Here is a 25,660-nt window from a genome sequence, read left to right as displayed (position 1 = left end):
AACGAGGAGCCTTGAGGACGTTTGGCTGGATTCACAGGATGAACTGATTAGATTATGGTCAAGGTCACTGTGACCTCAGAACCTAACTCAAAAATAATAACAAAATACATGTGATACATTTAGATAAATTACTTCAAAGTGGTGAAAGGGGACACATAGAGACACATGGTTGGGTGGTGGAGGCTTCACATTGTATGTTCAGTTTATCCTTATAATGCAGCATTGTGGTTTATGGTGCACTAGGAATTATTTACAATTTGAGTTAGCATTAACCCTGTGTTTGTTTTTAAGGATTACCACCAAACTTGGTGGATAAGGGTCAGGACAGAACACAGCAAGTTTTGGTGTGGATCTGGATCAGGGGGCAGATTCGGGAATATGCTTTCACTTTCTTTGCAATTGTGAGATAGATTTCAAAATGTTTGTAGATTTTTCATGGACCTTAATGAAAAAAATATCATACATATTTTAAGCAGAGGTTCTCAATTTCTTTCTCAGCCAAGGACCCCCTCATGTATGACCCTAACGGAACAATTATATATATATCTTAAGTTCATCAAATCCAAATAAGAATGGCATCCTGACAAAAATTTAAAAAATAAATATATAAATAATCTATAAAGAGTTATAAATAAAAACAACAGAACATTTTCTCCGATGCACTTTCACTTATCTTTAATCTTAACAAGCGTTTTCTGTCACACTCTTTTCCTTTGTTCTGTCATTCCGTCTATCAGCAGCATTCACGAGAGCCTTCTGTGTTCATTCATCTGCTCAGACGTTTCACTTCTTAATGAAAAGCATTTTTCAGGCTGTATTTTATTTTTCATCCAACTCGATTCTCACGGAGGGAAACTCATCATCATTCCTCCTGCAGGACTCCCACCAGACACATTTGTGTTTCCTGTCTCACTTTTAGTTTTTTCATATTGACACAGTTTTCTGTGTTTAGCCCCTGAGGACAGATTTTTTTCCCCAACTTGCTGACAGTCAGCACTCAGGTGGTCTGTCAGAGCAGCCCCTGATGAGTCACCTCAGACATGATGACATTTGATTCTGTTGCGTCTCAGTCCCAGTGGCGCTCAGACGTCTGCTGCTGCTCGCTGACAGTGAAGAGGCCCCTCCCTCTCCCTCTCAGGAACAGAAATCTCCTACATTAACAGCTCAGATCACCTGAGCTGTTAATGTAGGGAACTTTAACAAAGGAAGCTGTTGGGTTTACAGACAGAGCACAACAAGATTCCACCTGTGCAAGCCGGCGAGGAGCCGAATGGGAAACACCAGATGCATCATGAGCATGTCGTGGTCACTCTTTCCTCCGAGCTCTCAACTGTTCACTCTGACCAGATCTGCTGAGACGTTTTTAAAGCCTCACGTCTTTTTGTCATCTGGACTTCAGTGGAGGTCCAGATGACAAAGTGAAGGGGCCTCGGCCGCTCAAGGTCCTCTGTCTGAAATATACTGAGCAGCTGTGACGTAGCTGAGGGAAGAAGTGTTGGGGCTGTGCACTGTGACATGTTCACTGTGTTCACAGGTGAAACAAAACACACCACTGACCTTTCAGCCACAGAAGACAGTGCAGCATAGGCTTGCGCACTGTTCAGTATGTTTCACAGGTGTGTGAGCGAGCGTGCACAATAACATCCCCAACGCTCGCTACTCTCTGACTGTCAGTGAATGTTGCTTTCTGATTTCACTTCTAACCAAGTCTGTTGTTTTTATAAGGCAAAACACATTTAGCCTTGGAGGAGCACCAATTAATATCCTACTGTTCAGTAAACGTCACAGATTACATCAAAGACTATGAATGAAAGGCTGCAGGATAGACAATCATATGTCGCCTAAATAACTGTGCACCAACCAAGAGGAAGATTTTTCTGCTCAAAATTGTCTTTTCTTTTATCTCATGAGAAATGATAAAAATACAGAAAATATAGAAAAGTATTTCTCTACGATTGAAAAGGCACACATTTAATCTACTGGAATCATATCTATATTTGTTTAAAATTTGCAGATTGTATGAATTGGTGTTGTCTTTACCCTAGAATGGGCCGTTTATATTTAAATACTAAATATAGAGTAGGTCCTCTCTGCGGAGGCCGCCATATTATTTTTTGTCCACAGGACTCCTGAGTCACCAGAACCTGCTCACAGGCAACGGTGTGCTGCAAACTCTGCGTCTCGTCACTTCAATATTTTGTAGAATTTTGATTTTGTGGGATTATAACTAAATTTTAAAACCATATTTTGAGAGCATCTGCTTTTTGGATTAATATGGATTCAGCGGCTCACCAACAAGTTGAAGCGATCCAGGAACACTGAAGATTATGATTTGAACAATTCATGGTACAATTTGGTGATCTCATCCTCAGACATCAGGATTCTTCATCATGTTAAAAATGTGTTCTTCAGACTTGTGTGTCATTCTATGGCCGTTTCTGGATCATCCAGTGAAATTGTGGCTGTAGATCATTTGTTTCAGCGGTAAAATATGTCATATGGTGATGGTATTCAATGGACAGTACAATACGGATAACAAATCTGATTTGTAATGTTTTACTTTTTTTAATGAATAAAATATGTGGCAGTTTATAAAATATCTATGATCTCTTGATGAATTCTATCTATCTCATCTCATTTTATCTAATTCAATTTATTCCCCACATTCTCCTGTGTTGATTAACATTTTATGACACGTTCTTTGACACAGGCCTCAACAGCTGTCAACCGCCAATCACTGTGGACATGATTAAGTTCATTCAGGGTCACATCTTTCTTTTGTCTAGTTCCCCTCAGTAGCCTTTAAGAGGGGGAGGTCTACTGCCTTCACACATGAACTGCACATTTTCCTGAAATTTCAGGAAGGGACCTATGTGAGAATGTAAATGTCCGAGCCAGTTGTGATCCCAAAAATGTTCCTGCCAGCCCCCTGGTGAAATGTCAAGCAAATTTACGAGTGAACACAAAGACAGGAAACTGTCCTGAATATTCACAGCGAGTAAGTGGGTGCATCGATGACGTTTGTAACTTGTTGCACACAAAATATTCAAGGATGAAAAAGAGGAGCCATAAACATAATAGATGCTGCTGAAGATGTCAAGTCAGAAAGACAACGAGATTCGAGACCTTTTGGCTGTAAAAGCAGTAGAATTTATATGTCATGTCCTGCCTCCTGCATGCTCACTCCTCGCCTGAAAGTTCCGGAAAATGTCCTGTTGTTGTGAACACGTCCGAACCAACAACTCTCCTGCTGTCAATATTGAAGGCAAATTCTGGAATATGTCCGCCCCAGTTTTGTGTACATTTACCAGAGTTAATGTCTGAAAACGGCTCCAGTGGTATAATAAGACAGTTTGTTTATGCATTACTGACCACACGATCAGTGCATTACCATCACACAACCTGCATTTTTGTGTATACTTTTATTTTGAAAAGATGAATTTCCCCATATAAAATCAGTTATGGTTGGTTATGAAGATGTGTTTCTGATCCTCTGAACAGTTTGTTCCTCAGACTAAAGCTTCTTCTCAGGATACATAAAGCTCAAACAAACTTTGCTGTCATCACATGTATAAAAATAAAAACCTCACAGAGGAAGGAAACAATGGCGACATACACAGACTATACACACTAAACCATCTGTCAGTAGTGTCTCTCGCAGCAGCTGTGCATTCAAAAATATTCCATGCAGCAGCAGCAGTGGTTCAGTTCTAGGAGCAGCAGCGGTGCAGAAACTTTTTGAAGAAGTTCCTGAACTCTGTGTTGAAGATGGTGTAAATGACCGGGTTGAGAGCGCTGTTGACGTAGCCAAGCCACGTCACCACGCTCATCAGGCCTGGTGGGACGTAGCAGTCTTGACAGCGAGCTCGCATCGTGTGGAGGACAAAGAAGGGAGTCCAGCAGAACAGGAAGGCACCTTCGGGAGGAGAAAAAGAATCAGAGATCAGGCTTTTTCCTCTCTTCTTCCTCAGAGGCATATGTGTCAGGATATTGTACAGTACAGATATAGGTTTGGCTCATGTCTAGCCAAGCTTAGCCCAAACACATGAAGTAGAAAAATATCTATCTTGAAAGGTCAGAGGTCACAGAAATCCTTTCCCTCAGGTTGAGCTGAACAATTACGGTTTTACAATGAAATTATTAACGTGTGATTAACCTAATTATTAACGTCCCAGAAACCAACCAACCCATAACTCTACCAAACTGATGAACCCATCTACCATCTAATGTACCTTTTAGCAATTTATTTACTAAGCTACCAAATGACCTATCTGCTGACCAACTAAACAGATTAGTCACAAACCTACCAGGTTACTAACTGACTTTTAAATTTTCCAGTCTACACATCTACCGTACTACAAACCATACCTACCAACTTATTAGCCAATCTACACCAACCTGCCCACAAATGTTTAACAACCACCCTACCTACCTACAAACCTATCACACAATCTACCAATTTACTGTCTACTTACCAGTTTACCAGTAAACTGGTCTACTTACCAGTTTACTGGTAAGTAGACTACAGTACTTACTGAACTACCTATATACCTACTTACAAGCCTCAACCATCTACCATCCATGACATTGACTTTTCTATTTACCATCCTACAAACCAACCAACTTAAAAGCATACCCACTCAGTCAGTTGCTAGCTGAATAAAGAGCTAATAAAGCTGAACTTTAACTTCCTACCTATTTACTTTCTTACTTACCAATCTATCTACTGTATCTTTCAAACTACTAACCTCATTGACCTACCAATCTACCAGTTTACATACCTGCCCGCAACTGCACAGTCTACACATCTCTCAAACTATCTAACAACCTCCACATTGTGGATGTGGCGCTTCAACTAACTGACCTACTTTGCCCTGGTCTAAGGTAGTTGAGTGTAAATCACAGACAGCAGATGGACAGAGCTGTCAGATTTTTCAACCCCGCATTTTTTTAAGAAAACATTTTATCTGAATCTAAATGGCAGAATTTGTTTTCTTTTTGGAATACTATGTAGACCATCAAAACAGGTCTGTTTGTTATGTTATTTTATTTAAATTGTTAAGTCCTACTCTTAGGCCACAACCTATGAGAGATTCATGAGAATTAACTGCACACTGAGGATCGTGTCTGACCAACTCCTTACACAATAATTGGATTTCAGATAAGGACCTACAGGATTAGCTGCTGTGTGCTAAGGGGAAGCACTTCTATCTATTAGGACCAACACTGGCTGCTATTAATAGGCCAACCTTTTCTAACAGAAGTGTCTGTGCGTCTGAACCGACACAAGAGGTGGAGGTGAGGTGTGCAGTCACTCATATCACTGTTCATGTAGGTGTCCGTGTAGGTGGGTGGGTCGGATGCATGACATTTTTTTCTAAATATACCGTAACTCTGAGAAACCCTTTCCAATGTTTGTGTACTAGCACATGACTTACTTACTACATACGTAAGCTGCTGTAGGGACTTTGGGTCGTTTTCACCTTGATGTCAAATGTCAAAACCCCTGCAGAACTTTAAGTCCAAAGAACAATTGTGTAATGAGCTGGACACATTTTGCTGGAGGCAGACAATAGCTGGGTTTTCTGTGATCTCAATATTTTGACCATTTGAATTAATTTAAATTACAACTTGTTGACACATAATTTTCAGCCCAGAACTTGGTCTTGACATTTTCTATGTATGAAGAATGCAGCAGTAGATTGTATGGGTCAGATGCGTTCACTACAAGAGGGAGATGTCCGTAACATTCAAGCAAGGGGTGATGCCTGGGTAGAGCATGCAGGAGGAAGGATATGACGGATAAATTCTGCAGCAGAAATCACGTGTTTTTGTTTACAGCACATTGATCACTAAAATCGATCAAACAACAGACCAAATTGACAATTTTGTCTGCGACTTTTTCAGTTTTGCATCTGTCTTTTGTTTTTCTGTTTTTTGATAACACAGATGCTGCGGAATGGGGGGTGAACTCACCCACAACGACAGGAAGCACCTTCATGGCTTTCCTCTCCCGGCTGTTGATCTTGGCCCTCTTTTTCTTTTGAGGGTCAGGATTGAACCTGATATCTGCGAAGCTGACCGTCGGCACAGGGCCGTCTTTGTACTCTGACAAGTGGAAAGGCTGTTCTGCTGACGGGAAGGTGGATGGTTCATCTGGAGTATCGGTCAGTTCCCGCTCTATGATGGGTGGCAGCGGCGGTGGCAATGAGGCCAGTGGCGGCAGCGAGGTAGCGGCCTCCTGCAGCTTGCGACAGGCCTGGATGCTGTTCTTCAGCTTGGCCTTACGCGCTTCCTCCCAGCGCCGCAGGCCACGAAACATGCCGAAGTACAGCAGCACCATGATTGGACAGGGGATGAAGAAGGAGCACACAGACGAGTAGAGGACATAGTCGTCATTTTCTAGTTTACATTCACTGGAGTCGCGACCAGGCACGTTGTTGATGCCGAAAATGACAGGTGAGGCCACGGCAAGGGCCAGGATCCAGGTGGCCGACAGCAGCACCGTCTGCCGCATGTCCACGTGCTTCCTGTTGTAGTTGAGAGGGATTGAAACGGCGATGAACCTGCAACAAGCGCAAGAAACTTTATAATCTGCAGAAAAATATATGAGGTATCACTAAGCAAACTGAGAACTGCCACATCATTATTCATAATTCATTGATTTCTGTTTGTCTCATTAGCATGTTCATTATGGTTCAGTGATTCTCATTATATATCACACTACAAACACACATTCACTGATCAGTGAGAAATTGGTGGAGAGTGGAAGCAGGGCCAGATGTATGGCGAGCTAACCATTAGCACCTGTAGCATCTCTCTATTTTCTTTCTGCTTCTCTCTTTACTTCCCCCTCTTCAAACCATTTTGTTCAGTGACTTCAGAAGGTGAATAAATCTTTTCACTTCGCATGCTTTAAAACTTAAAGCTAGGGTTGGTAATCCTGGAAAAGCAACCAAGAGGAGGCTGATACTGATACATCCCACCCCCTCCCATCAGCCCTCTCGTCAAAGCTCCGCCCCCAAAACACATGAACGTGCACTGACTGACAACTGCTGGAAGCTGAAGTTTTCATGACTCGCTTGCTAACTTCTGAGTATCGTCTCTGCTTCAGTGGTGTTTGTCTCTCAGCCTGAAGACTTACGAAGTCATACGCAGTGAGAGCACGGGCAGTGTGCACGCAGGCAGGCAGGAAGGTTAGTGATAGACAGGTACACGTTGTGTTGATTACAGTTCCGGTAGGGCCACAGACACCACCTTTTTTTTTCAGACAACTTTATTAATGGTTATTAGGACGTGAAGAGGATTTCCGCAAATAATATTAAAAGTTTTACCAACCCTACCTTTAATCACTAAACAGACAACTGGCTGCAAACCATTGTTTCTTTATGAAACTATTTACAGTTGTTATTATATGAATTGTTTCCAATACACAACCAAAACAGAGGAGCATTTACAGGACATACACTTCCATTATTATTGGACTTTAGGAATGAGATACAATTCACTTAGAATAATTCTCCAACTAAAGTAAAAAGTATAGGGATTTAAAAAAGGTTTTTTCCCCCCATTATGTTCCATGCTTAAGAATATATATCTAACAATGCAAAAACATTATCAATATTTAATCCATTACAGCTCCGTTCTGAATCACTTACATCATCCAGTGTGTAGCAGTACTCTACATGTTATGTTTATCATATTTTTCACATTTATAATCATTCTTAAAATATCAATACATTGCCAGTTTAGGCTTTTGCCAAATTTCTGCAGCCCATGTTTGTCATACATTTAAATAGAGAAGGCCAGTAAGACAATCGACAGTCATACATCAGACACAGAAATGCAATAAAAATCAGTTCACCTCCTCCATCATCCTAGTAATTGCAAACCTTAAAGATTGAGCAGGAAATTGATTTTCTGCTTCCTAATCTGAATCTTGACGGCTGTTGGCAGAATCAGAGCACTCTCGTTTCGTTATTGTTCCCAAATGAATCACATTCACAGACCATTTTTTTCTTTTCTTGTCTTTTCTCTCTTTACAGCCGACATATTGACCTGTCACAGTTGGAGAATCAAAGGTGGAACTAATAATAATAATATAATAACTTCCAGTAATGATTGCAGTGGACCATTCAAATGTTATCAGTTCCACCTGTGACTGAAGGGTCAAAATGTCTGCTGTGGAAATGTTGAGTTTCCTTTTCTGCACCCCTCTAGTTTGGGAACCACTGGTGTGATTGGATGTGTACAGTCCCTGCGGTCACATGTAGGGCTGCAGACCCTCACACACATGAACACATGATGATATTTACACATGGAAGCTACATCTGCAGGAAAAGCCTGATTTGAGCTTAATGGTCTGACCCCCTCCTTTAGGCACAAAATCAGATGATAAGACCTTTAAGTCAACAGTCAACATTGGTATTTGGAAGAGTCATTCACTTTTATGATGTTTGTACCTTTACCTGAGTAAAGTATCGGAATACTTCTTCCATACTGGAGAAGATTAATACAACTCTCATATCTGTACATTAAATATGAAGCTAGGGCTAGTAGGTTTGAGACAGAAGGGCACAGGCGGAAATTACTGGTCCCAGCCAATAAGCAGTCTGGTGTGTAACCCCTGTCAAATTGTAAATTGTCGGTTTTACTCTTAACTTCTTTGAACTGATTAAACAAATGTTAATGAGTGAGGTTTAGAGTTGATGGTGGTAGATTTCATTATCTTGGTACAGAGCTAGAGAAGCTGTTTCCAGTCTTTATGCTAAGCTAAGCTAATCAGTATACCCTCATAGTTACAAAAAGCTGCTTTCAAACATGCACTGAACTCCAGAAAATCTCCTGATATTCTCAGGAGAGGCTGTATTTGAGAGCACAAATGTCCAAGTTAGAGGCTCCAGAGTTTCTCCTGCCAACCCCTTGGCAAAAACTCTGGATAATGTTCAAAGGATTCGCTGTGAGAGCACAGCAGTAGATCATCCAGAGGATTCACTGCGAACGAGTGGGTGTGTTGGTGACATTTCTAACACTCGACAGATGCAAAAATGAAAAAAAAGCAGCCTCGGGCTGCTGCACCACCCCTCACCTGAATGCTTTGGAGATTTCTGTGTTGTTGTGAACAGGTCTGTGTGGAGAATCTCCTGCTGCATTGCACATGTGGGAAAGGCAAACTTTGGAGAAAGTCTGCATCCACTTGTGCAGATACTTCGCTGGAGTGTATATCTGAAACCTTAATTCACCAATCTGGGAGCCCATCATCTGATGACAATTAGCCTCTGGGGGCACCGGTCCATATTTTGGTGCTTCCAGTGTAGACACTGACTTTCTTTTATCCAACAAGTCGAATGTTTCTCCTCACAAAACACAGTGATACTTTTTGTAGGTCTTGTAGGTCCAGATGAATGTAGATAAATCAAAAAGCCGTCAATGTGTTTCGTCTCTTTTACTCTCCACATGTTTACCTGCAGGCAACCAAAGCCTGCTCAAATTGGATTGGTCAAACTAGAAATGGAAATCAGAGGATTCTGCATATTCACACACAGAATCAGTTTATAGAGATAGCTCACTAACCCTTCACCATAAGCGAATGATAGGATTTATTAATGTCACGCGATTTCTTCAAAAGATTAAGATAAACAACAAACATGAGACTGACTTTCCAACAAGAAATACACAGCGACTTTATTTAGAAGCTCTGGCTGAGGGGCCCCCTGAACCCTCTGGCCCCTGTTCCTGTTCATTAATCTGTCTATGAATGATAGCAGGTCATCAGTCTGTTTGCTGTAAAAACCATCAAACCTCCAGAGATACCACAAGATTTCCACCTTTCACTTGTGGACACCAGCAGCACATGGACTCTGCACACCCTCAGGATTGGTTTCCTGCTCAGTCTGTTGAATAATTCAGACTCTGCCATCCAGTTAAATCTCTAACTGCCTCAAAAAGCTTCAGATCATCACCATCAGTCCATGTTAGCTTCACTGCCCCCATTGCTCTCTGATGTAATCATATTTCCTAGAGTTGGGACATCGGGTTTGAGGAGCTGCCTGTATTTTCAGCTCAGAGTTTCATTCTTCAACATCAGCCGAGGGTTCACATAATCTCATTGAGTCAAACTAATGAGCGCAGAGCAAAGCTGGTGGTTCAGCACTGCGGGCACATCCTTCATTTGGGGCATTAAATTGTTCTGTCTGCTCGGATTTTTCTTCTTTTGGAGCTTTTACGGGAAACAGACAAAAGGTCATTGTCATATTTCCACATCAGAGTGAACCGTGGCGTGACTTCAGGTGGAGATCTGAAGCCCTCAGTGAGGCGTCCTCAGCGTGCCTGACAGAGCGCTCATGGCTCTGGTTTGATTAATCAGGTGGTTGGTCCTGGTTGACCCTGACCTGAGGCAGATTAAGGCTCTGGCTTTGACACAGAGTCGGCGAGTTACAGCTGAAGTTTGACCTGCCCCTAATGACTCTTAGCATCGTCTGACCTGCCACCAGTAGGTCCATACTTTCACGTATCCTGTGAAATATTTCTTTACAGATGATCTATGTTAGTAAAGATTTGGCTACTTCTTTATTCATTGAAGATTCCTGCTATTTCACACTCATATTATTTAGCCTTCCTTGTTTATGGTTATGGAGTGGACAACATATTAGAAAAAGCTCTTTCTATTATCCAATACACTTCAGCAGCACGACAACCTACTTCCTGTAAAGTAATAATAATAATGATAATAATAATAATAATAATAATAATTTTCATTTGTATAGCGCTTTTCAAGGAACTCAAAGATGCTTTACAAAGGATTCAAAGAGATTAAAAAGAACAACTAAAAGATCAAATATAACTTTATAATGAGATAATACCTATCCAAAACAGCATCAACCAAATCTGAACTTGAAGGAAGATTCATGCACTGCTGCATTTATATTAGTTTTAGATCGATATCTATTCATGCTGCCCAGAGGATGAATCCTCATGATTCTGGTGAGTCAATAATCTATTCCTGCAGTGCCACGTATCAAAAATATCTAGCTGAATCATCAGGAGTTTTACACATTATTAGTCACATTCACACTATTTACAGTGCATCATCATTTAAATGGTATCCTCACGTAGCTTATCGTGATGCTTCTCTGCAGTACCGTCTCATCTGTTGTGTGTACAGCTGCGCACTGACCTGTCGACGCTGATGGCGCAGAGGTTGAAGATGGAGGCGGTGCACAGCATCACGTCCATGGTCATTAGACCATCGCAGGTGGTGGTGCCGAGGGTCCACACGCCGTCCTGAAACTGAGACACAGAGACACAGAGACACATGCAGTGTGGTCACTCACTGACTCACTCATGTAATGTACTTTAGTACAATGTTGAGGTGCTTGAGATTTTTAACTTACTTTACTTATACAATATATGATGAGTTTATATTATAGAATGCATACAATTTACAAAGAGGAGTAACTTGGAGCTCTTTGTCATGTTTCAGATGTCTATGAGTTATTCACAGTTTCATCAAAAACAGTTCACCTAAAAATAATCAAATATTTCACAAAAACAAAGTTGTTTTTTTTTGCTCGAGAGATTTGCACAGCAGAACTTTCCTCTCCCATTTATAACCTGACAGACCCCCTTATTTATCTGGTGACCATTTGCAGGGACCAGGCCATTAGGTTGGGCAGCACTAAGTGAATTAACTGTACTTAAAGTAGTTAAAACCAGCTCCATCTCAAGCAGCTATAATTATAGCTGCAGTATCAATGCATCATTATTAACTAGAATGGCACTCAGAAGAGTGTAAAACCTCCACCAAGGCCCATCTGTCTCCTTAAAGTCAATCAAGCTGCACCAAATTACACACACTCATCAGTTCACTGAAAATGGTGACAAAAAGTGACAAGAAAATTCCTGGATCTTTCCTTTGATGCAGATCCACACCAAAATTATGACCTTCCCTTCCCTGCCTGACCCCCTAGATCCTTCAATGATAATTTGTTCAGTTGTTTCAGTGTAATCTTGCTCACACACAAACAAACAAATGGACAGGGGTAAAAAATAATGTCACATAGAATAAAACAGGGGCAGAATGTTTACTTTTAAAACATTTAGTACATTTTGCTAATAATATTTCTGTATTTTATCATCACAATATTTTTACTAGGTAAAAATGAGTACCTTTATATTCAAAGGTGGGTTGGTAAGTTGTTTTTGAAATACTTTTTATCCAATTTGTTGAAATCCTTGTAACAATCACCATAAATAAATGGTCATCTAAAAAGAAAAAAGAAAAACACTGATGTCTGTGGCCCTCGCAGGACTGTAATAAACACCACCAATTATTGTTGTACCTGTCTGTCTCTAACTGACCTGCCTGCCTGAGCGCACCCTGCTTGTGCTCTCTTTGCACATAACCGCAGTCTGCACAAGCCCAAGAGACATACACCACTGAAGCAGAGACGACAGCCAGAAGTTAGTGAGCAAGTCACGGAAAAGTTGTCTTCTAGCAGCTGTCAGTCAGTGCACGTTCATGTAGCTTTGACAAGAGGGCTGATTGGAGGGAGTGGGACGTATCAGTTGCATTTTTCCAAGTGTAGCCTGCTCTTTCTAGCTTTTGCAGGATTACCAACCCTAGGTTTAAAGCTCCATTAAACTGGAATAACAGCTGAAATTATTATTTTTTATGTGTATGGGCATGTTAAAGGTTCAGTGTGTAGAATTTAGTGACATCTAATGGTGAAGTTTCAATGCTGAATACCCCTCACCTCACCCTCCCCTTCCAAACATGAAAGAGAACCTGTGGTAGCCTTCAGTTGTCATAAAAACTCAAAGATGTTTAGTTTGTCCAGTTTCGGCTAATGTTAAAAAAATGGCGGCCTCCGTAGAGAGGACCCCCCTGATGTAAATATAAAGTATTTAAATATAAAGGGCCCATTCTAGGGTAAAGAAAAAAAACTATTTGTTCAATTAAGATGAAACACACTTAAGATGAAAACATCACTAGGATTATTCTATATTCAATTTCTGCCAGTAGATCCCTTTCACCAATATCTTACACCAGTGGTCGCCAACCCGTCGATCGCGATCTACCGGTCGATCTCACAGTCTTCACTGTCTGTCCCCGAACTCTCTGAACTCACTGGCTGTCGTTGCGCCGCAGATCAGCTGTGTGTCGGTTGTCTGTGTGTCCGTTGTCTGTTTTTCACACGCGCTGTGTGTCCGCTACTGGCGGCGGAGCTGCAGGTTTATCTCCTGCATTTCCTTCAATACAAGTCGGATTATGTACGAGACTAGATGTCAGGACTCTACGGTCTGAAGATGCAACAAACAAAGCCCCATTGGAACAAATGAGTGGATTCAGAAGGTGAAACGCTGGAGTGCTTTTACTTTGAAACGGGTTCGGGAAGTGATGTAAATACGTTTGTGTCATAGAGAGATTAACATTGTGGTTCACAGCAGAATAAACAGAGAAGATGATCTTTCAACTGATTTTTAATGTTTATCTGATGAATTTATGTCACAAACAAATGGTTGCAACACATTCTGTATGCCTTTTCAAAATAAAAGCACTCGAGTGTTTCTGTTGTTGGAATCCATTCCCTTGTTTAAAAAAGGGTTTTTATTGTGAAATATTTGCTGGAGCGAATATTTCGGCTTCATACTGTGTAGTACTGGCATTTATTTAATGAAAAGGGACTTCTTTCATACAAGGAAATAATCATATTTGTGGCCATATTCAAATCAAAGCCTATATTTAAAAATATTGTGCTGCAGTGCAGAACATGTTGTGGAACTGAGAAGCTACATATTTTGCATTATAAATATGAATTGATATTAATTTGAATATTGTGCGCTGAATAGAAACATTTGCACAACTGCCTTTCTTTGTGTATATTTATTTATTGTACATTCAGCCTTTAACAGAAATTGCAAAAAATAACAAGTATGACCCTCCTAAATGTTTTTTTTTGGAAGATATCAACAAAATCACGACTGTTTGCTGTCCTGGCTCCTAAATGGTGGAATGAGCTCCACATTGACATCAGGACAGAAAGTCTACACATCTTCCGCCGCAAACTAAAAACACACCTCTTCCGACTATACCTTGAATAAAAGTTTAAACTAACAATTTAGTAGCACTTAAATGGCACTTACTTATAGCACTTTGTAGTTTTGCTTTTTTGAAGAAATTGTACTTTCTTGATTCTTGTTGTTCTGGGTTTGTTCCTCATGGTTGATGCACTTATTATAAGTCGCTTTGGATAAAAGTGTCACCTAAATGAAATGTAATGTAATGGTAGATCTCGGCTCAAGTTTGGAATTAAAAAGTGATCTTGGGCTCGAAAAGGCTGGTGACCACTGACTTACACAATCAGAATCAGCAAAATTGGCCATGTATGCCTACACATAAAAGGAATTTGATCCCGTTTTTTTCGTTGCTCAATGTACAGAAATAGACAAATAACAGGACAACAAAGCAGAACAAGGTTCAGCAAACATTTACCTATGTACAAGTATGCAATATATATATATATATATATATATATATATATATATATAAAAACTGATGGTACCAAAAGCAAAGGGACTCATAATGCAGAAAGATGGCTGTAAGTGTAATATCCTTATAGTGTTTTATTCAACTATTATTATTGATGTATTAGTATTATTAGTATTAAACAGTGTTGCTGGTTAAGGGTGAAACATAGTGTTTTAATTTGTTTAGTTTTTGTGGTCAAATGTCTTGTTGGCGACAAAAATGAAAACAGAGGTCAGAGCACACAAAGATCAGCTGTGAGGGGGAAATGGCAGGAACAATGCATTAATTAGACTAAAGGTAAAACAAACCATGTTAATGCATCATTTTATAAGCCTACTGTGGCTAAGGGGCCCCTTGGCTGACATGTGGCTCCTGGACGAGAGGCGACCAAAGGAGGAATGCACACGTTGTTGTTCTCTGAGCTCAGAGACAAAGACTGGCTGGTTTTGACCAGGACAAGTGTTTGTCGGTTGTGAACGCTGGAAAAAATATGTCTGAATCCACTGAGCTAAACAAAAAAAAATGAAACAAAATGAAATAAAAAATAAAAAAGAGAGTGGCGTGAAGGACTCAGCTGTTCTGAGCAAATGATGTTCAATGATATTAAATGTAACATCTTAGTGTTTGGCTGCTCAGTGACGTCACATGAATGGGCGGGGCTTGAAGAGGAGGTCAGCTGAAGTTCAGAGCTGACGGACAAAGGGACAGTTCACTGAATTTAAAACAGACGTATCAACATGTTGTACTCCTGCAGGACTTCAATAATAAATTGATGGATAAATTTAGGAATTGACATATATGAGGAAAAAACAACCCATAAATAAAAATGACATAATAATACAAAAATCTAATTGATTATAAAAACAATCTTTGCTATTTATGCAAATATACAAAATATAAATACATAAACAGCTTAAAAAAACTATGCAGGAAATAAATACATTAAAATAACTTTTTAATGTTGGAAAAATGTACATACATGCACATAAAATGCAGATGTATAAGAATAAACAAATATATAACTTAACAAAAACATAGTTTTTAGGCTTGAAACCATGCCGACCCACTATGAGATTAATCGTGACTATTATACATTTGATTCAAAGGAAATATTGGTAAACAAAACAAGGCTAAGTTAAAAGACTGTGTACATAATTATTTTAAGAATGAAGTAATAGTTTACCCTTGTTGCGGTGATTTTAACCTTTGAACTCTTTTTCTCATCTCTAAAAGATGCAGCTTGTTAAAAAGAGAAATCTTGATTGCTATGTTGTAAGCGTAGAATAATGCTGAACGATGCTAACGTAGCCAACGCGATTTTCGTGGCTGTGGTAAACATTCATGTGGTAACAGTGAGCTCGACCAATCACAGACATTGCTAGAGGAGGATTGTGGCTGGTTGAGTACTTTTCCTTGACATTGCAATTAAAACTGTTTTTTCTTAAAACACAGTTGAAATCATACAGACTTGTGGTGTCTACAGGAGAATATAACATTGTTTCATAGAATATTATCAAAATCTATAATCAGAAAAATCTATAATCAGAAAATGAATTGAATGAATCCTCTCTTCTGGAACCACACTGTTAAACTCAAATATCAATCTGACCATGTGAAAACCAAACACCTTCATTTAGGAAGACAGATACACAGCTTTCCCCTCACTCTCTGTATTACTGCTGCTGCCAACACTAACACCCTGATACCATCACTGTTCCACAGGAAATCTGCAGGAACATGATCTCACTCACATAATTAATGCATCAGGTCACAGATTAATGGATCAGTTAACGACATTAAGGTGCTGTAATTGGGATGTCTGCACTCTGTAAGGGCTAGAATTTATTTTACAATCTCAACAAAATTGTGCAAAAGTCAACAACAACTGAAAACATAACTGAAAAATTAAACTCCTCAAACTGTAGATGAGATGTAAATATCTTGTTTGTCGGTGTTTCATATTATTTTTCAACCGGTTAATTGATTTGTGCACCCAAGGTCCACTTTCTAACTTGTGCTGGAGCTTTTGAGCACATAGCTTTAGTTCAAATGTTCTGTTATTGTGAGGAGGACCTGTCCTCTGTGTGTTGATTTACAAGTTAGTCTTGACCTACAGACCTACTGCATCCATCTGATGATGAAGACTGTGACACACAGTTAAAACCTCCGGAATAGAAGAGTAAATGGACCCTGATTGAGATGGCCGAGTTTGCTGATGTTTCCAAGGTCAGCAGTGAACTGTTAATCTCAACCAGGCCGTTGGTTCGATCACAGTTTACCCCAGAAGATGTACACACTACACCCCAAACTGCTCCTGTGCCAGAGAGTGCCGCACATAGATCCACTGTATGAATGTGAGTGTGCTATATAAATGTCTCTATAAATACAGACCATTTATTTACATTATCATTAAATGACGAGGATCATAGAAGAAAGTATAAATTAAAAAATTCTATATGACCACATGCAGAATTAAATTGTGCAGAAGGCCTTCGGACGCACAAGGAATATTCACCTTCTAGTCCTATATTCTAAAACTATGGAGTGAAACAATGATTTGCTGCTCAAATACTTTTCAATTTAAGAAAATGTATGAATAAGTTATAATGACATGGTATGAACTGATTGAGTAATATTTATGTTATGATGTTGGCTGTTGATTCATAAATAATTGATTTGTTATGTGACTTTTGAAAAGAAAATAAATAAAAAAGGCATGGTTATCTGTATATGTGTCATGTTGTTTAAATGAAAGGGACAGGTCAAATAAGATTTGCTTATTTTTTCGTTGATAAAATTTGTTTAAGTGTATTGTTATGTTTTGTAAAATTGTTTTGGAATACACTAAACGAAACTAACTTAAACTAAACTAAACTAAACTAAACTAAACTAAACAAATGCCATTTTAAATGCTTATTAATGCCCAGCATTTATTCTCAATCAAAACTTATAATATTATATATTATCAAAACCAATGGTCATACTGTGTGGTCCTTCACATATGGGAGCCCCTAATACTTTTAGTAAAATAATAATGTAATTAAGATATATAACGAGATTTATTCATGGTTTCAGGGATTTTTATTGCATTAAAAACCCTTGACCCATTGACATGACCTGACAGCCCCCCCTTAATTTAGACCTTATGACCTTAATCTCTCAATTACGGTGGAATTTCAGGGATGGCTGTGATAAATTTGACAGTTTTTACCGCTTACGTCGAGCAGAAAAACATCTTAACATATTATAATGAACTATAATTGATCCATTCATTAATAGATTAGGTTGGTGATTAAGAGACATTAAATAGTGTAAAAACAGTGTAAATTAAGGAGAAAAGTCAGATATCAAGTATCTCTTGATTATTATAAGGATAGAGATCAGAAATAAAAATGATAACCCTTCATATAGATTGCATAGATTGATTACACCTTAAAATGATAATAAGTCATACTTAAATTAATGCTGATTGGTTTTTGCTTTTTCCAAACAAACTCTCAAATGATGGGATTTCAGGGTCTTTCTGTAAATGATGATTTAATCAATGTTATTTTAAGGGTTATTTTTATTAAATTAAAAGTCACATGAAGGGACTAAGCTCCTGAAACTGATCAGAAAGGGGAAAGTTGAAGTCCTGTGCCAAGCAGCTCTGTGGGGCCCCTGAGACCTCCCGGGAGCCCCTGGAGCTGCAGGTGCACAGTGTGTGTGTCACCTGAGATCAATGACCTGTCGGTCACATCTGACGGTCACAGATAAACTCACCTCTGAGAAGACGAAGAGCGGCAGCACCAGCACAGCCAGCATCAGATCCGCCACGGCCAGACTGACGATGAAGTAGTTGGTGGTGGTCTTCAGCGCCTTCTCCGTGAACACGCTGAGACACACCAGCAGGTTCCCGCAGATGATCACCACGATCAGCAGCACCCCGAACAACAGGGCCGGCACGTTGTATCCCGACGCCGTGGCAGCCCCCGGGGCCGCCGCGTCCGCCTCCACCTCCACCGCCACACTCAGATTGGCCTCCATCTCTGGCCCGGCTCCTCCGCTCCGTCCCGGTCCGAGCCACAGCACCCCGGCCTCCCGGCTCTCATGAATGCCGCGCTGGACACTGGTCCCCGCACAGTTGTCTCATCGTGGTGTCACGGGGACTTACACCGGACTTCAGCCTGCTGATCCAGAGCGCTCCGGTGCGCACTTTACGCATAAACACTCCGCGTAAAACAGAATAGAAACAGGTGGAGTTGGGTCTTATTTACAAAGTGAAACATACAGTAAAAACGTCTGCACATAGTAATCAAAAGGATTGTCAGAAAGTCCCGTCTGTTTTCTTGAAAAAGAGCATTATGTGTCTTGGAAAAAATGACTTTGGATCACAAGCGAATTAAGATGCTCAGACCACCAAACGGCTGCAGAGATAATCCATGTGTCCTCAGTGAGAAGCTCCCAGAGAAGAGTATATTGGAGCTGCAGTGTGTGTGCGGTCAGACAGCGGAGAGTGTATCGGGCTGCGGCGGCTCTCAGCTCCGGTGAGGGTGGCTGCAGACTGCGAAAGGCCAATGGGGCCAAATTAGCCAATTAAAGCCGCTTATCTCCTGCGCTTTACCGTGTCCTTCAGTCCTTGAGCTCGAGCAGGAGACACACACACAATCTCTCTCTCTCTCTCTCTCTCTCTCTCTCTGTGTGTGCGCGTGCGTGTGTATGTCAAATAGAGAGAGAGAGAGAGGAAGCGTCCGCTGCAAAAAAAAATTCACTGAGAAGCACACTGACATTAACATAATAGTCTCCACAATTATGATAGTCATCACAAGTGTAATACAATATAATAATGAACAGGTTAGGTGTTACTTCAGAAGGATATTATTCATAATTTGAATCACACTTGCACAGCATTTTTGACAGAGATTTGTAATCCCTATTAGAGTTTAGAGAAAAGGTTTGTGAGGTTTGAAACAAAGTGTCTGCAAGTCAGTTTCAGATTTAAAGCCATGGAGACATTCTAACATGTTCGGAGCAGGAGCATTTCTGCAGTGGAGAGTGAAGGACGATGAGGAACCGTCAACAGCAGGAACTCTCTGCTGCTCAGTGTCTCAACATCTGGAATCATTTCATTCAAGACGACAGACTCATATCAGTGAGGGCTGATTTGATCTGCAATGAAATGATTAACTGTTTGTTCCAGCTTTAATTTAATACTTAATCACTGCACATTCATTTGGATTCTATAACCATGTCAAGACAAGTCTTAGAGCTACTTAACACACAAACATTTAAAGGTTCAGTGTGTAAGATTTAGGTGAAAATGATGTATTGATAGAGATTGAATATAAAATAATGTTTCACCAGGGTGTTTTCTTTACCTTAGAACGGGCCTCAATATTGAAATACTCTATATTTACATCGGGAGCAGTTCCTCTCTACAGAAGCCGCCATGTTTTTTTACAGTAGTCTTAACTGGACAAACTAAACATCCTTTGAGTTTTTATGACAACTGAAGGTTACCACAGGTTCTCTATTCATGTTTGGAAGGGGAGGGTGAGGTGAGGGTTACTATGAAGTTGGTTGGGATGGTTGCTTTCTGGTTGCTATGAGGTTGGCTGGGATGGGATGTTGGCTGTTGTTGGGGTGTTTTCTGAGTGATCGCTATGGTAAATATATGCTGCCGTTAGTTGGTCTACCTTAAAAATCTGTCCACCTAAAGTGAGCCAGATTAGGTTCCACTGTGAACCAGGTAGGCTCCCCTATACCTATATAATCCACTGTGGTTCACACACACACACCTCTTAAGGGTTCACAGTTTTATTTAATTACAAATCATCCCATTCACCTGCTTTCAGTGAACCTGCAGCTTCTGAACTACTCCTTGAAGGTTCATCCTGATCTCATCTAAATCTTAGTCACCTCTGAAGTTTTTTTGCCGGGCAGAATGTTTGTCTCCACCCTCTGGCCGCGAGAGTAATTACACAAACTGTCAAAAATCCTTCAGTTCCAAGACAATAATTCATGATCTGTCTGTCTGTTAATTCTAGAAATCTCTGTTTGTGTCTCATGTCCAGAGAACAGTTCGTCCTATCACCTTCACTCTTGTTGTTCAGGATAACCTTTGTCTTGTGATCGTAACGATGGCTGAAACTCTTAGTGTGCGATAAACACTGTCACCTGCTCCTGGCGAGAAACTATGTTCAGCAGCAGAGAAAACAAACAGCATCTTAATGCTGTACTTAGACAAAGTGATCTGTATCAATCAATGAATCAGCACATGAGAAAACATTCAATAATTTGTTAGATAGTTCAATAGGGATCAACACTCCAAGGACAAGGCAATCATCATCTCATGCTGCTAATTCTGCCATGAGAATGTAAACACGCACCCAGAATCACATCATCACATTTAGACCAGCTCAGAGCCGCACATTCCTTTTTCTTTATTAGGGAGGATCACAGTGAACTAATTTGATCTGATGGCTGTTCAGATCACTGCACAAACTGATCACAATAAACGTCAAACTGACTGAAAGAGACACTGTGGCACTGCCTCCGCCTAGAGGATATCCTGTGAACTGCACGTCCCCCTGCATGCTGGGAAATCTGCTCTGATGTGAGTTGTGCACTGTGGAATGTTCAATGACTGACATAATAAATACGAAAGAGATTAAAAACAGCTGACAGAATAAAACAGTGGTCACATATTCCACATATAATTACTGTGAGTAAATTTGGAATATAAATTGACTATATGGTGAGGTTCCCACCATAAACCTCTCGGGGTTTGTTTAATCTCACCTGCACGTTTTTAGATGTTTGTTTTTGTATTTCCATGGTTTGGAAGTGTGCAACTCTTAACTCTGTCCAACTCTTAACTGTAAAAGAAATGGAGATTATAAAACTAATAGCACATATTATTTTTGTAATAATTGTACTATTGTGATTATACAGTAGTATAATAGTAATATAGTCTTTATATTGGTATGGTAGAATATAATACAGTAGAATATAATAAGGAAATTCTATAATAGTTTAGTTATAGTACCACACAGTACTAAACTAAACCAGGAGTGGTCAGATACAGCAAGCCAGAGACTGGGAAATGTTGATGGACGTAGGCCAGCGGCTTACAGTCCCATCATATATTGTCGCTACCAACCTGAGACCTGACCTGATATTCTGGTCCAACATCCTGCGCATTGTCTACTTCGTAGAATTGACAGTACCCTGGGAGGATGCTGTTGATGAAGTGAACGAGAGGAAAAGGCTGTGGTGGTATGCAGTCGGGGCATCTGAGGCAGAGGTGCTGGAAAGCAATAGTTTGTCCTGTGGAGGTTGGCTGCAGGGGTTTCATTGCAACGTCCACCATCAAAAACCACTTAGGAAGGTTATACTTATTATTTTTTGCAATTTCTGTTAAAGGCTGAATGTACAAGAAATAAATATACACAAAGAAAGGCAGTTGTGCAAATGTTTCTATTCAATGCACAATATTCAAATTAATATCAATTCATATTTACAATGCAAAATATGTAGCTTCTCAGTTCCAAAACATGTTCTGCACTGCAGCACAATATTTTTAAATATAGGCTTGGATTTGAATATGGCCACAAATATGATTATTTCCTTGTATGAAAGAAGTCCCTTTTCATTAAATAAATACCAGTACTACACAGTATGAAGCCATGCATCTTCTGCTCCAGCAAATATTTCACAATAAAAAACCTTTTTTAAACAAGGGAATGGATTCCATCAACAGAAACGCTCGAGTGCTTTTATTTTGAAATGGCATACAGAAAGTGTTGCAACCATTTGTTTGTGACATAAATTCATCAGATAAACATTAAAAATCAGTTGAAAGATCATCTTCTCTGTTTATTCTGCTGTGAACCACAATGTTAATCTCTCTATGACACAAACGTATTTACATCACTTCCCGAACCCATTTCAAAGTAAAAGCACTCCAGCGTTTCACCTTCTGAATCCACTCATTTGTTCCAACGGGGCTTTGTTTGTTATCGACAGACCGAAAGATGTGCATCTTCATACCGTAGAGTCCTGACATTTACTTTAGTACATGAACCAACTTGTTCTTGAAGGAAATGCAGGAGATAAACCTGCAGCTCCGCCGCCAGTAACCGACACACAGCGCGTGTGAAAAACAGACAACGGACACAGCTGATCTGCGGCGCGACGACAGCCAGTGAGTACTATTGTGATTATACAAATAGTAATATAGTCTTTATATTGGTATGGTAGAATATAATACAGTAGAATATAATAAGGAAATTCTATAATAGTATAGTTATAGTACCACACAGTACTAAACTAAACCAGGAGTGGTCAGGTACAGCAAGCCAGAGACTGGGAAATGTTGATGGACGTAGGCCAGCGGCTTACAGTCCCATCATATATTGTCGCTACCAACCTGAGACCTGACCTGATATTCTGGTCCAACATCCTGCGCATTGTCTACTTCGTAGAATTGACAGTACCCTGGGAGGATGCTGTTGATGAAGTGAACGAGAGGAAAAGGCTGCGGTATGCAGTCGGGGCATTTGAGGCAGAGGTGCTGGAAATCAATAGTTTGTCCTGTGGAGGTTGGCTGCAGGGGTTTCATTGCAACGTCCACCATCAGTTGCTCAAAGATCTGGGGATCCATGGACAAGTCCTGCTCCGGACCATAAAAGAAACATCTCACGCTGCAGAACGCTGCAGCCAGTGACGACCATGACGTGCGATAGAACGTACAAGGGATATTCTCCATCTTGTCCTATGTTCAAAAATAGGAAAGCGTTTAGTTTAAAAAGGTAATGATGTCTGATCTACTGAGCGGACCACATGGCTTTCAGAGTACTGCCATACAAGCCAGTAGCCAGTCAGATTTACCTTTAGCCTAAGGGTAACCCTCAAGTTCGGCCTCTATCGTTGGTTACAAGGCCACAACACTTGATGGCGATAAGGTGCACAACTGAAGTCATGTCCCTAACATCCACTGGTGGCCACTAACACCTGCTAACATCTACTGGTAGTTAAACCTAAATTGTGCAGAAGACCTTCAAACTTAGAAGGTACATTCACCTTCTAATCCCATATTCTAAAATTTGTAGTTTAGTAGTAGTATGATAACAGCTAGAGTGGCTCTCAGTAGAACATATCCCTTCACCAAGGCCGAAAAAACCTCCACATAATCGTCTTGTTCTTATCATAGAAATATATTCTTATTCCATATTAGCTTACGTTAGCTGCCTCGCTACATTTCCTCACTCTTAAATAATCATTGGCTCTATAAATGTTGAACAGCTGTAAGGTTATTTTGACCAATTGTCTTGTGAAAAGTTGAAGCTATGTTTCAAATCAGCACAACAGAATTACGCTGAACAGCAATAAGAAAAGAGGAAACGTTTGAAAAGAAGACAGCTTCGGTGTCACAGCGGCACAAAAATGGCATTGCTTACCTTACATGTGATGAAGATCCAACAAAATGCAAAAAACGTGAGCAGTCCTGTTCTTTAAAGAAGTTCCTGAAGTGGTAAGGCGACAAAATAGCTCAGTAAAGTCCAAATGTGGATTTCAACCTCTTGCTTCTAATGGTGCTTCACCTCCCGATACTGCCACTCCTCATGGCCTGTACGTTACTGGAATCAAGTAGAGCAGTGGTCACCAGCCTTTTCGAGCCCAAGATCACTTTTTAATTCCAAACTTAAGCCGAGATCTACCATTACATTACATTTCATTTAGGTGACACTTTTATCCAAAGCGACTTACAATAAGTGCATCAACCATGAGGAACAAACCAGAACAACAAGAATCAAGAAAGTACAATTTCTTCAAAAAAGCTAAACTACAAAGTGCTATAAGTAAGTGCCATTTAAGTGCTACTAAATTGTTAGTTTAAACTTTTATTCAAGGTATAGTCGGAAGAGGTGTGTTTTTAGTTTGCGGCGGAAGATGTGTAAACTTGCTGTCCTGATGTCAATGTGGAGCTCATTCCACCATTTAGGAGCCAGGACAGCAAACAGTCGTGATTTTGTTGATATCTTCCAAAAAAAACCATTTAGGAGGGTCATACTTGTTATTTTTTGCAATTTCTGTTAAAGGCTGAATGTACAAGAAATAAATATACACAAAGAAAGGCAGTTGTGCAAATGTTTCTATTCAGCGCACAATATTCAAATTAATATCAATTCATATTTATAATGCAAAATATGTAGCTTCTCAGTTCCAAAACATGTTCTGCACTGCAGCACAATATTTTTAAATATAGGCTTGGATTTGAATATGGCCACAAATATGATTATTGCCTTGTATGAAAGAAGTTCCTTTTCAGTAAATAAATGCCAGTACTACACAGTATGAAGCCGTGCATCTTCCGCTCCAGCAAATATTTCACAATAAAAAAACCTTTTTAAACAAGGGAATGGATTCCATCAACAGAAACGCTCGAGTGCTTTTATTTTGAAATGGCATACAGAAAGTGTTGCAACCATTTGTTTGTGACATAAATTCATCAGATAAATATTAAAAATCAGTTGAAAGATCATCTTCTCTGTTTATTCTGCTGTGAACCACAATGTTAATCTTTCTATGACACAAACGTATTTACATCACTTCCCGAACCCGTTTCAAAGTAAAAGCACTCCAGCGTTTCACCTTCTGAATCCACTCATTTGTTCCAACAGGGCTTTGTTTGTTATCGACAGACCGAAAGATGTGCATCTTCATACCGTAGAGTCCTGACATTTACTTTAGTACATGAACCAACTTGTTCTTGAAGGAAATGCAGGAGATAAACCTGCAGCTCCGCCGCCAGTAACCGACACACAGCGTGTGTGAAAAACAGACAACGGACACACAGCTGATCTGCGGCGCGACGACAGCCAGTGAGTCCAGAGACTTGGGGGACAGACAGTGAAGACTGCGAGATCGACCGGCAGATCGCGATCGACAGGTTGGCGACCACTGAAGTAGAGTATCTCTCTGGAACTACATTGTCTATATGAACTATTTTGGTTTCTATAAAGGTTACACAGTATGTATGTCACTGGATCAGAGCAAATAAAGATGGAACACAACATAACTGAAAGATAAACATTTTTGAGTGAATTTATGAGATACTTTCAGACTGATGAAGGAAACTGTGGATCA

The 25,660-nt window shown here is 40.0% G+C and overlaps 1 protein-coding gene across 1 annotated transcript; it reads right to left on the bottom strand.

Moving 5' to 3' along the window:
- Positions 1–3,435: 3,435 nt before the first annotated feature.
- LOC117763555 (D(4) dopamine receptor-like) lies at positions 3,436–18,556 on the bottom strand. Its single transcript, XM_034588767.1, has 4 exons — positions 18,293–18,556; positions 11,177–11,289; positions 5,977–6,566; positions 3,436–3,916 (listed from the first exon to the last, which is right to left on the bottom strand). The coding sequence occupies exons 1-4, from the start codon at positions 18,554–18,556 to the stop codon at positions 3,711–3,713; spliced, it is 1,173 nt and encodes a 390-aa protein (XP_034444658.1). The 3' UTR covers positions 3,436–3,710.
- Positions 18,557–25,660: the final 7,104 nt, after the last annotated feature.

This window comes from Hippoglossus hippoglossus, chromosome 6 (assembly GCF_009819705.1).
Source record: "Hippoglossus hippoglossus isolate fHipHip1 chromosome 6, fHipHip1.pri, whole genome shotgun sequence".
Classification (NCBI taxonomy): Eukaryota; Metazoa; Chordata; class Actinopteri; order Pleuronectiformes; family Pleuronectidae; genus Hippoglossus; species Hippoglossus hippoglossus.
This window is presented reverse-complemented; position numbering and strand designations above follow the sequence as displayed.

Excerpts from the sequence above, each read along its gene's own strand:
- LOC117763555 (XM_034588767.1), bottom strand. The coding sequence starts at position 18,556 with ATGGAGGCCAATCTGAGTGTGGCGGTGGAGGTGGAGGCGGACGCGGCG. Across the intron at positions 11,290-18,292 it reads CGCTCTTCGTCTTCTCAGAG|TTTCAGGACGGCGTGTGGAC; the intron begins GTGAGTTTATCT and ends TCTGTGTCTCAG. Across the intron at positions 6,567-11,176 it reads TGCGCCATCAGCGTCGACAG|GTTCATCGCCGTTTCAATCC; the intron begins GTCAGTGCGCAG and ends CGCTTGTTGCAG.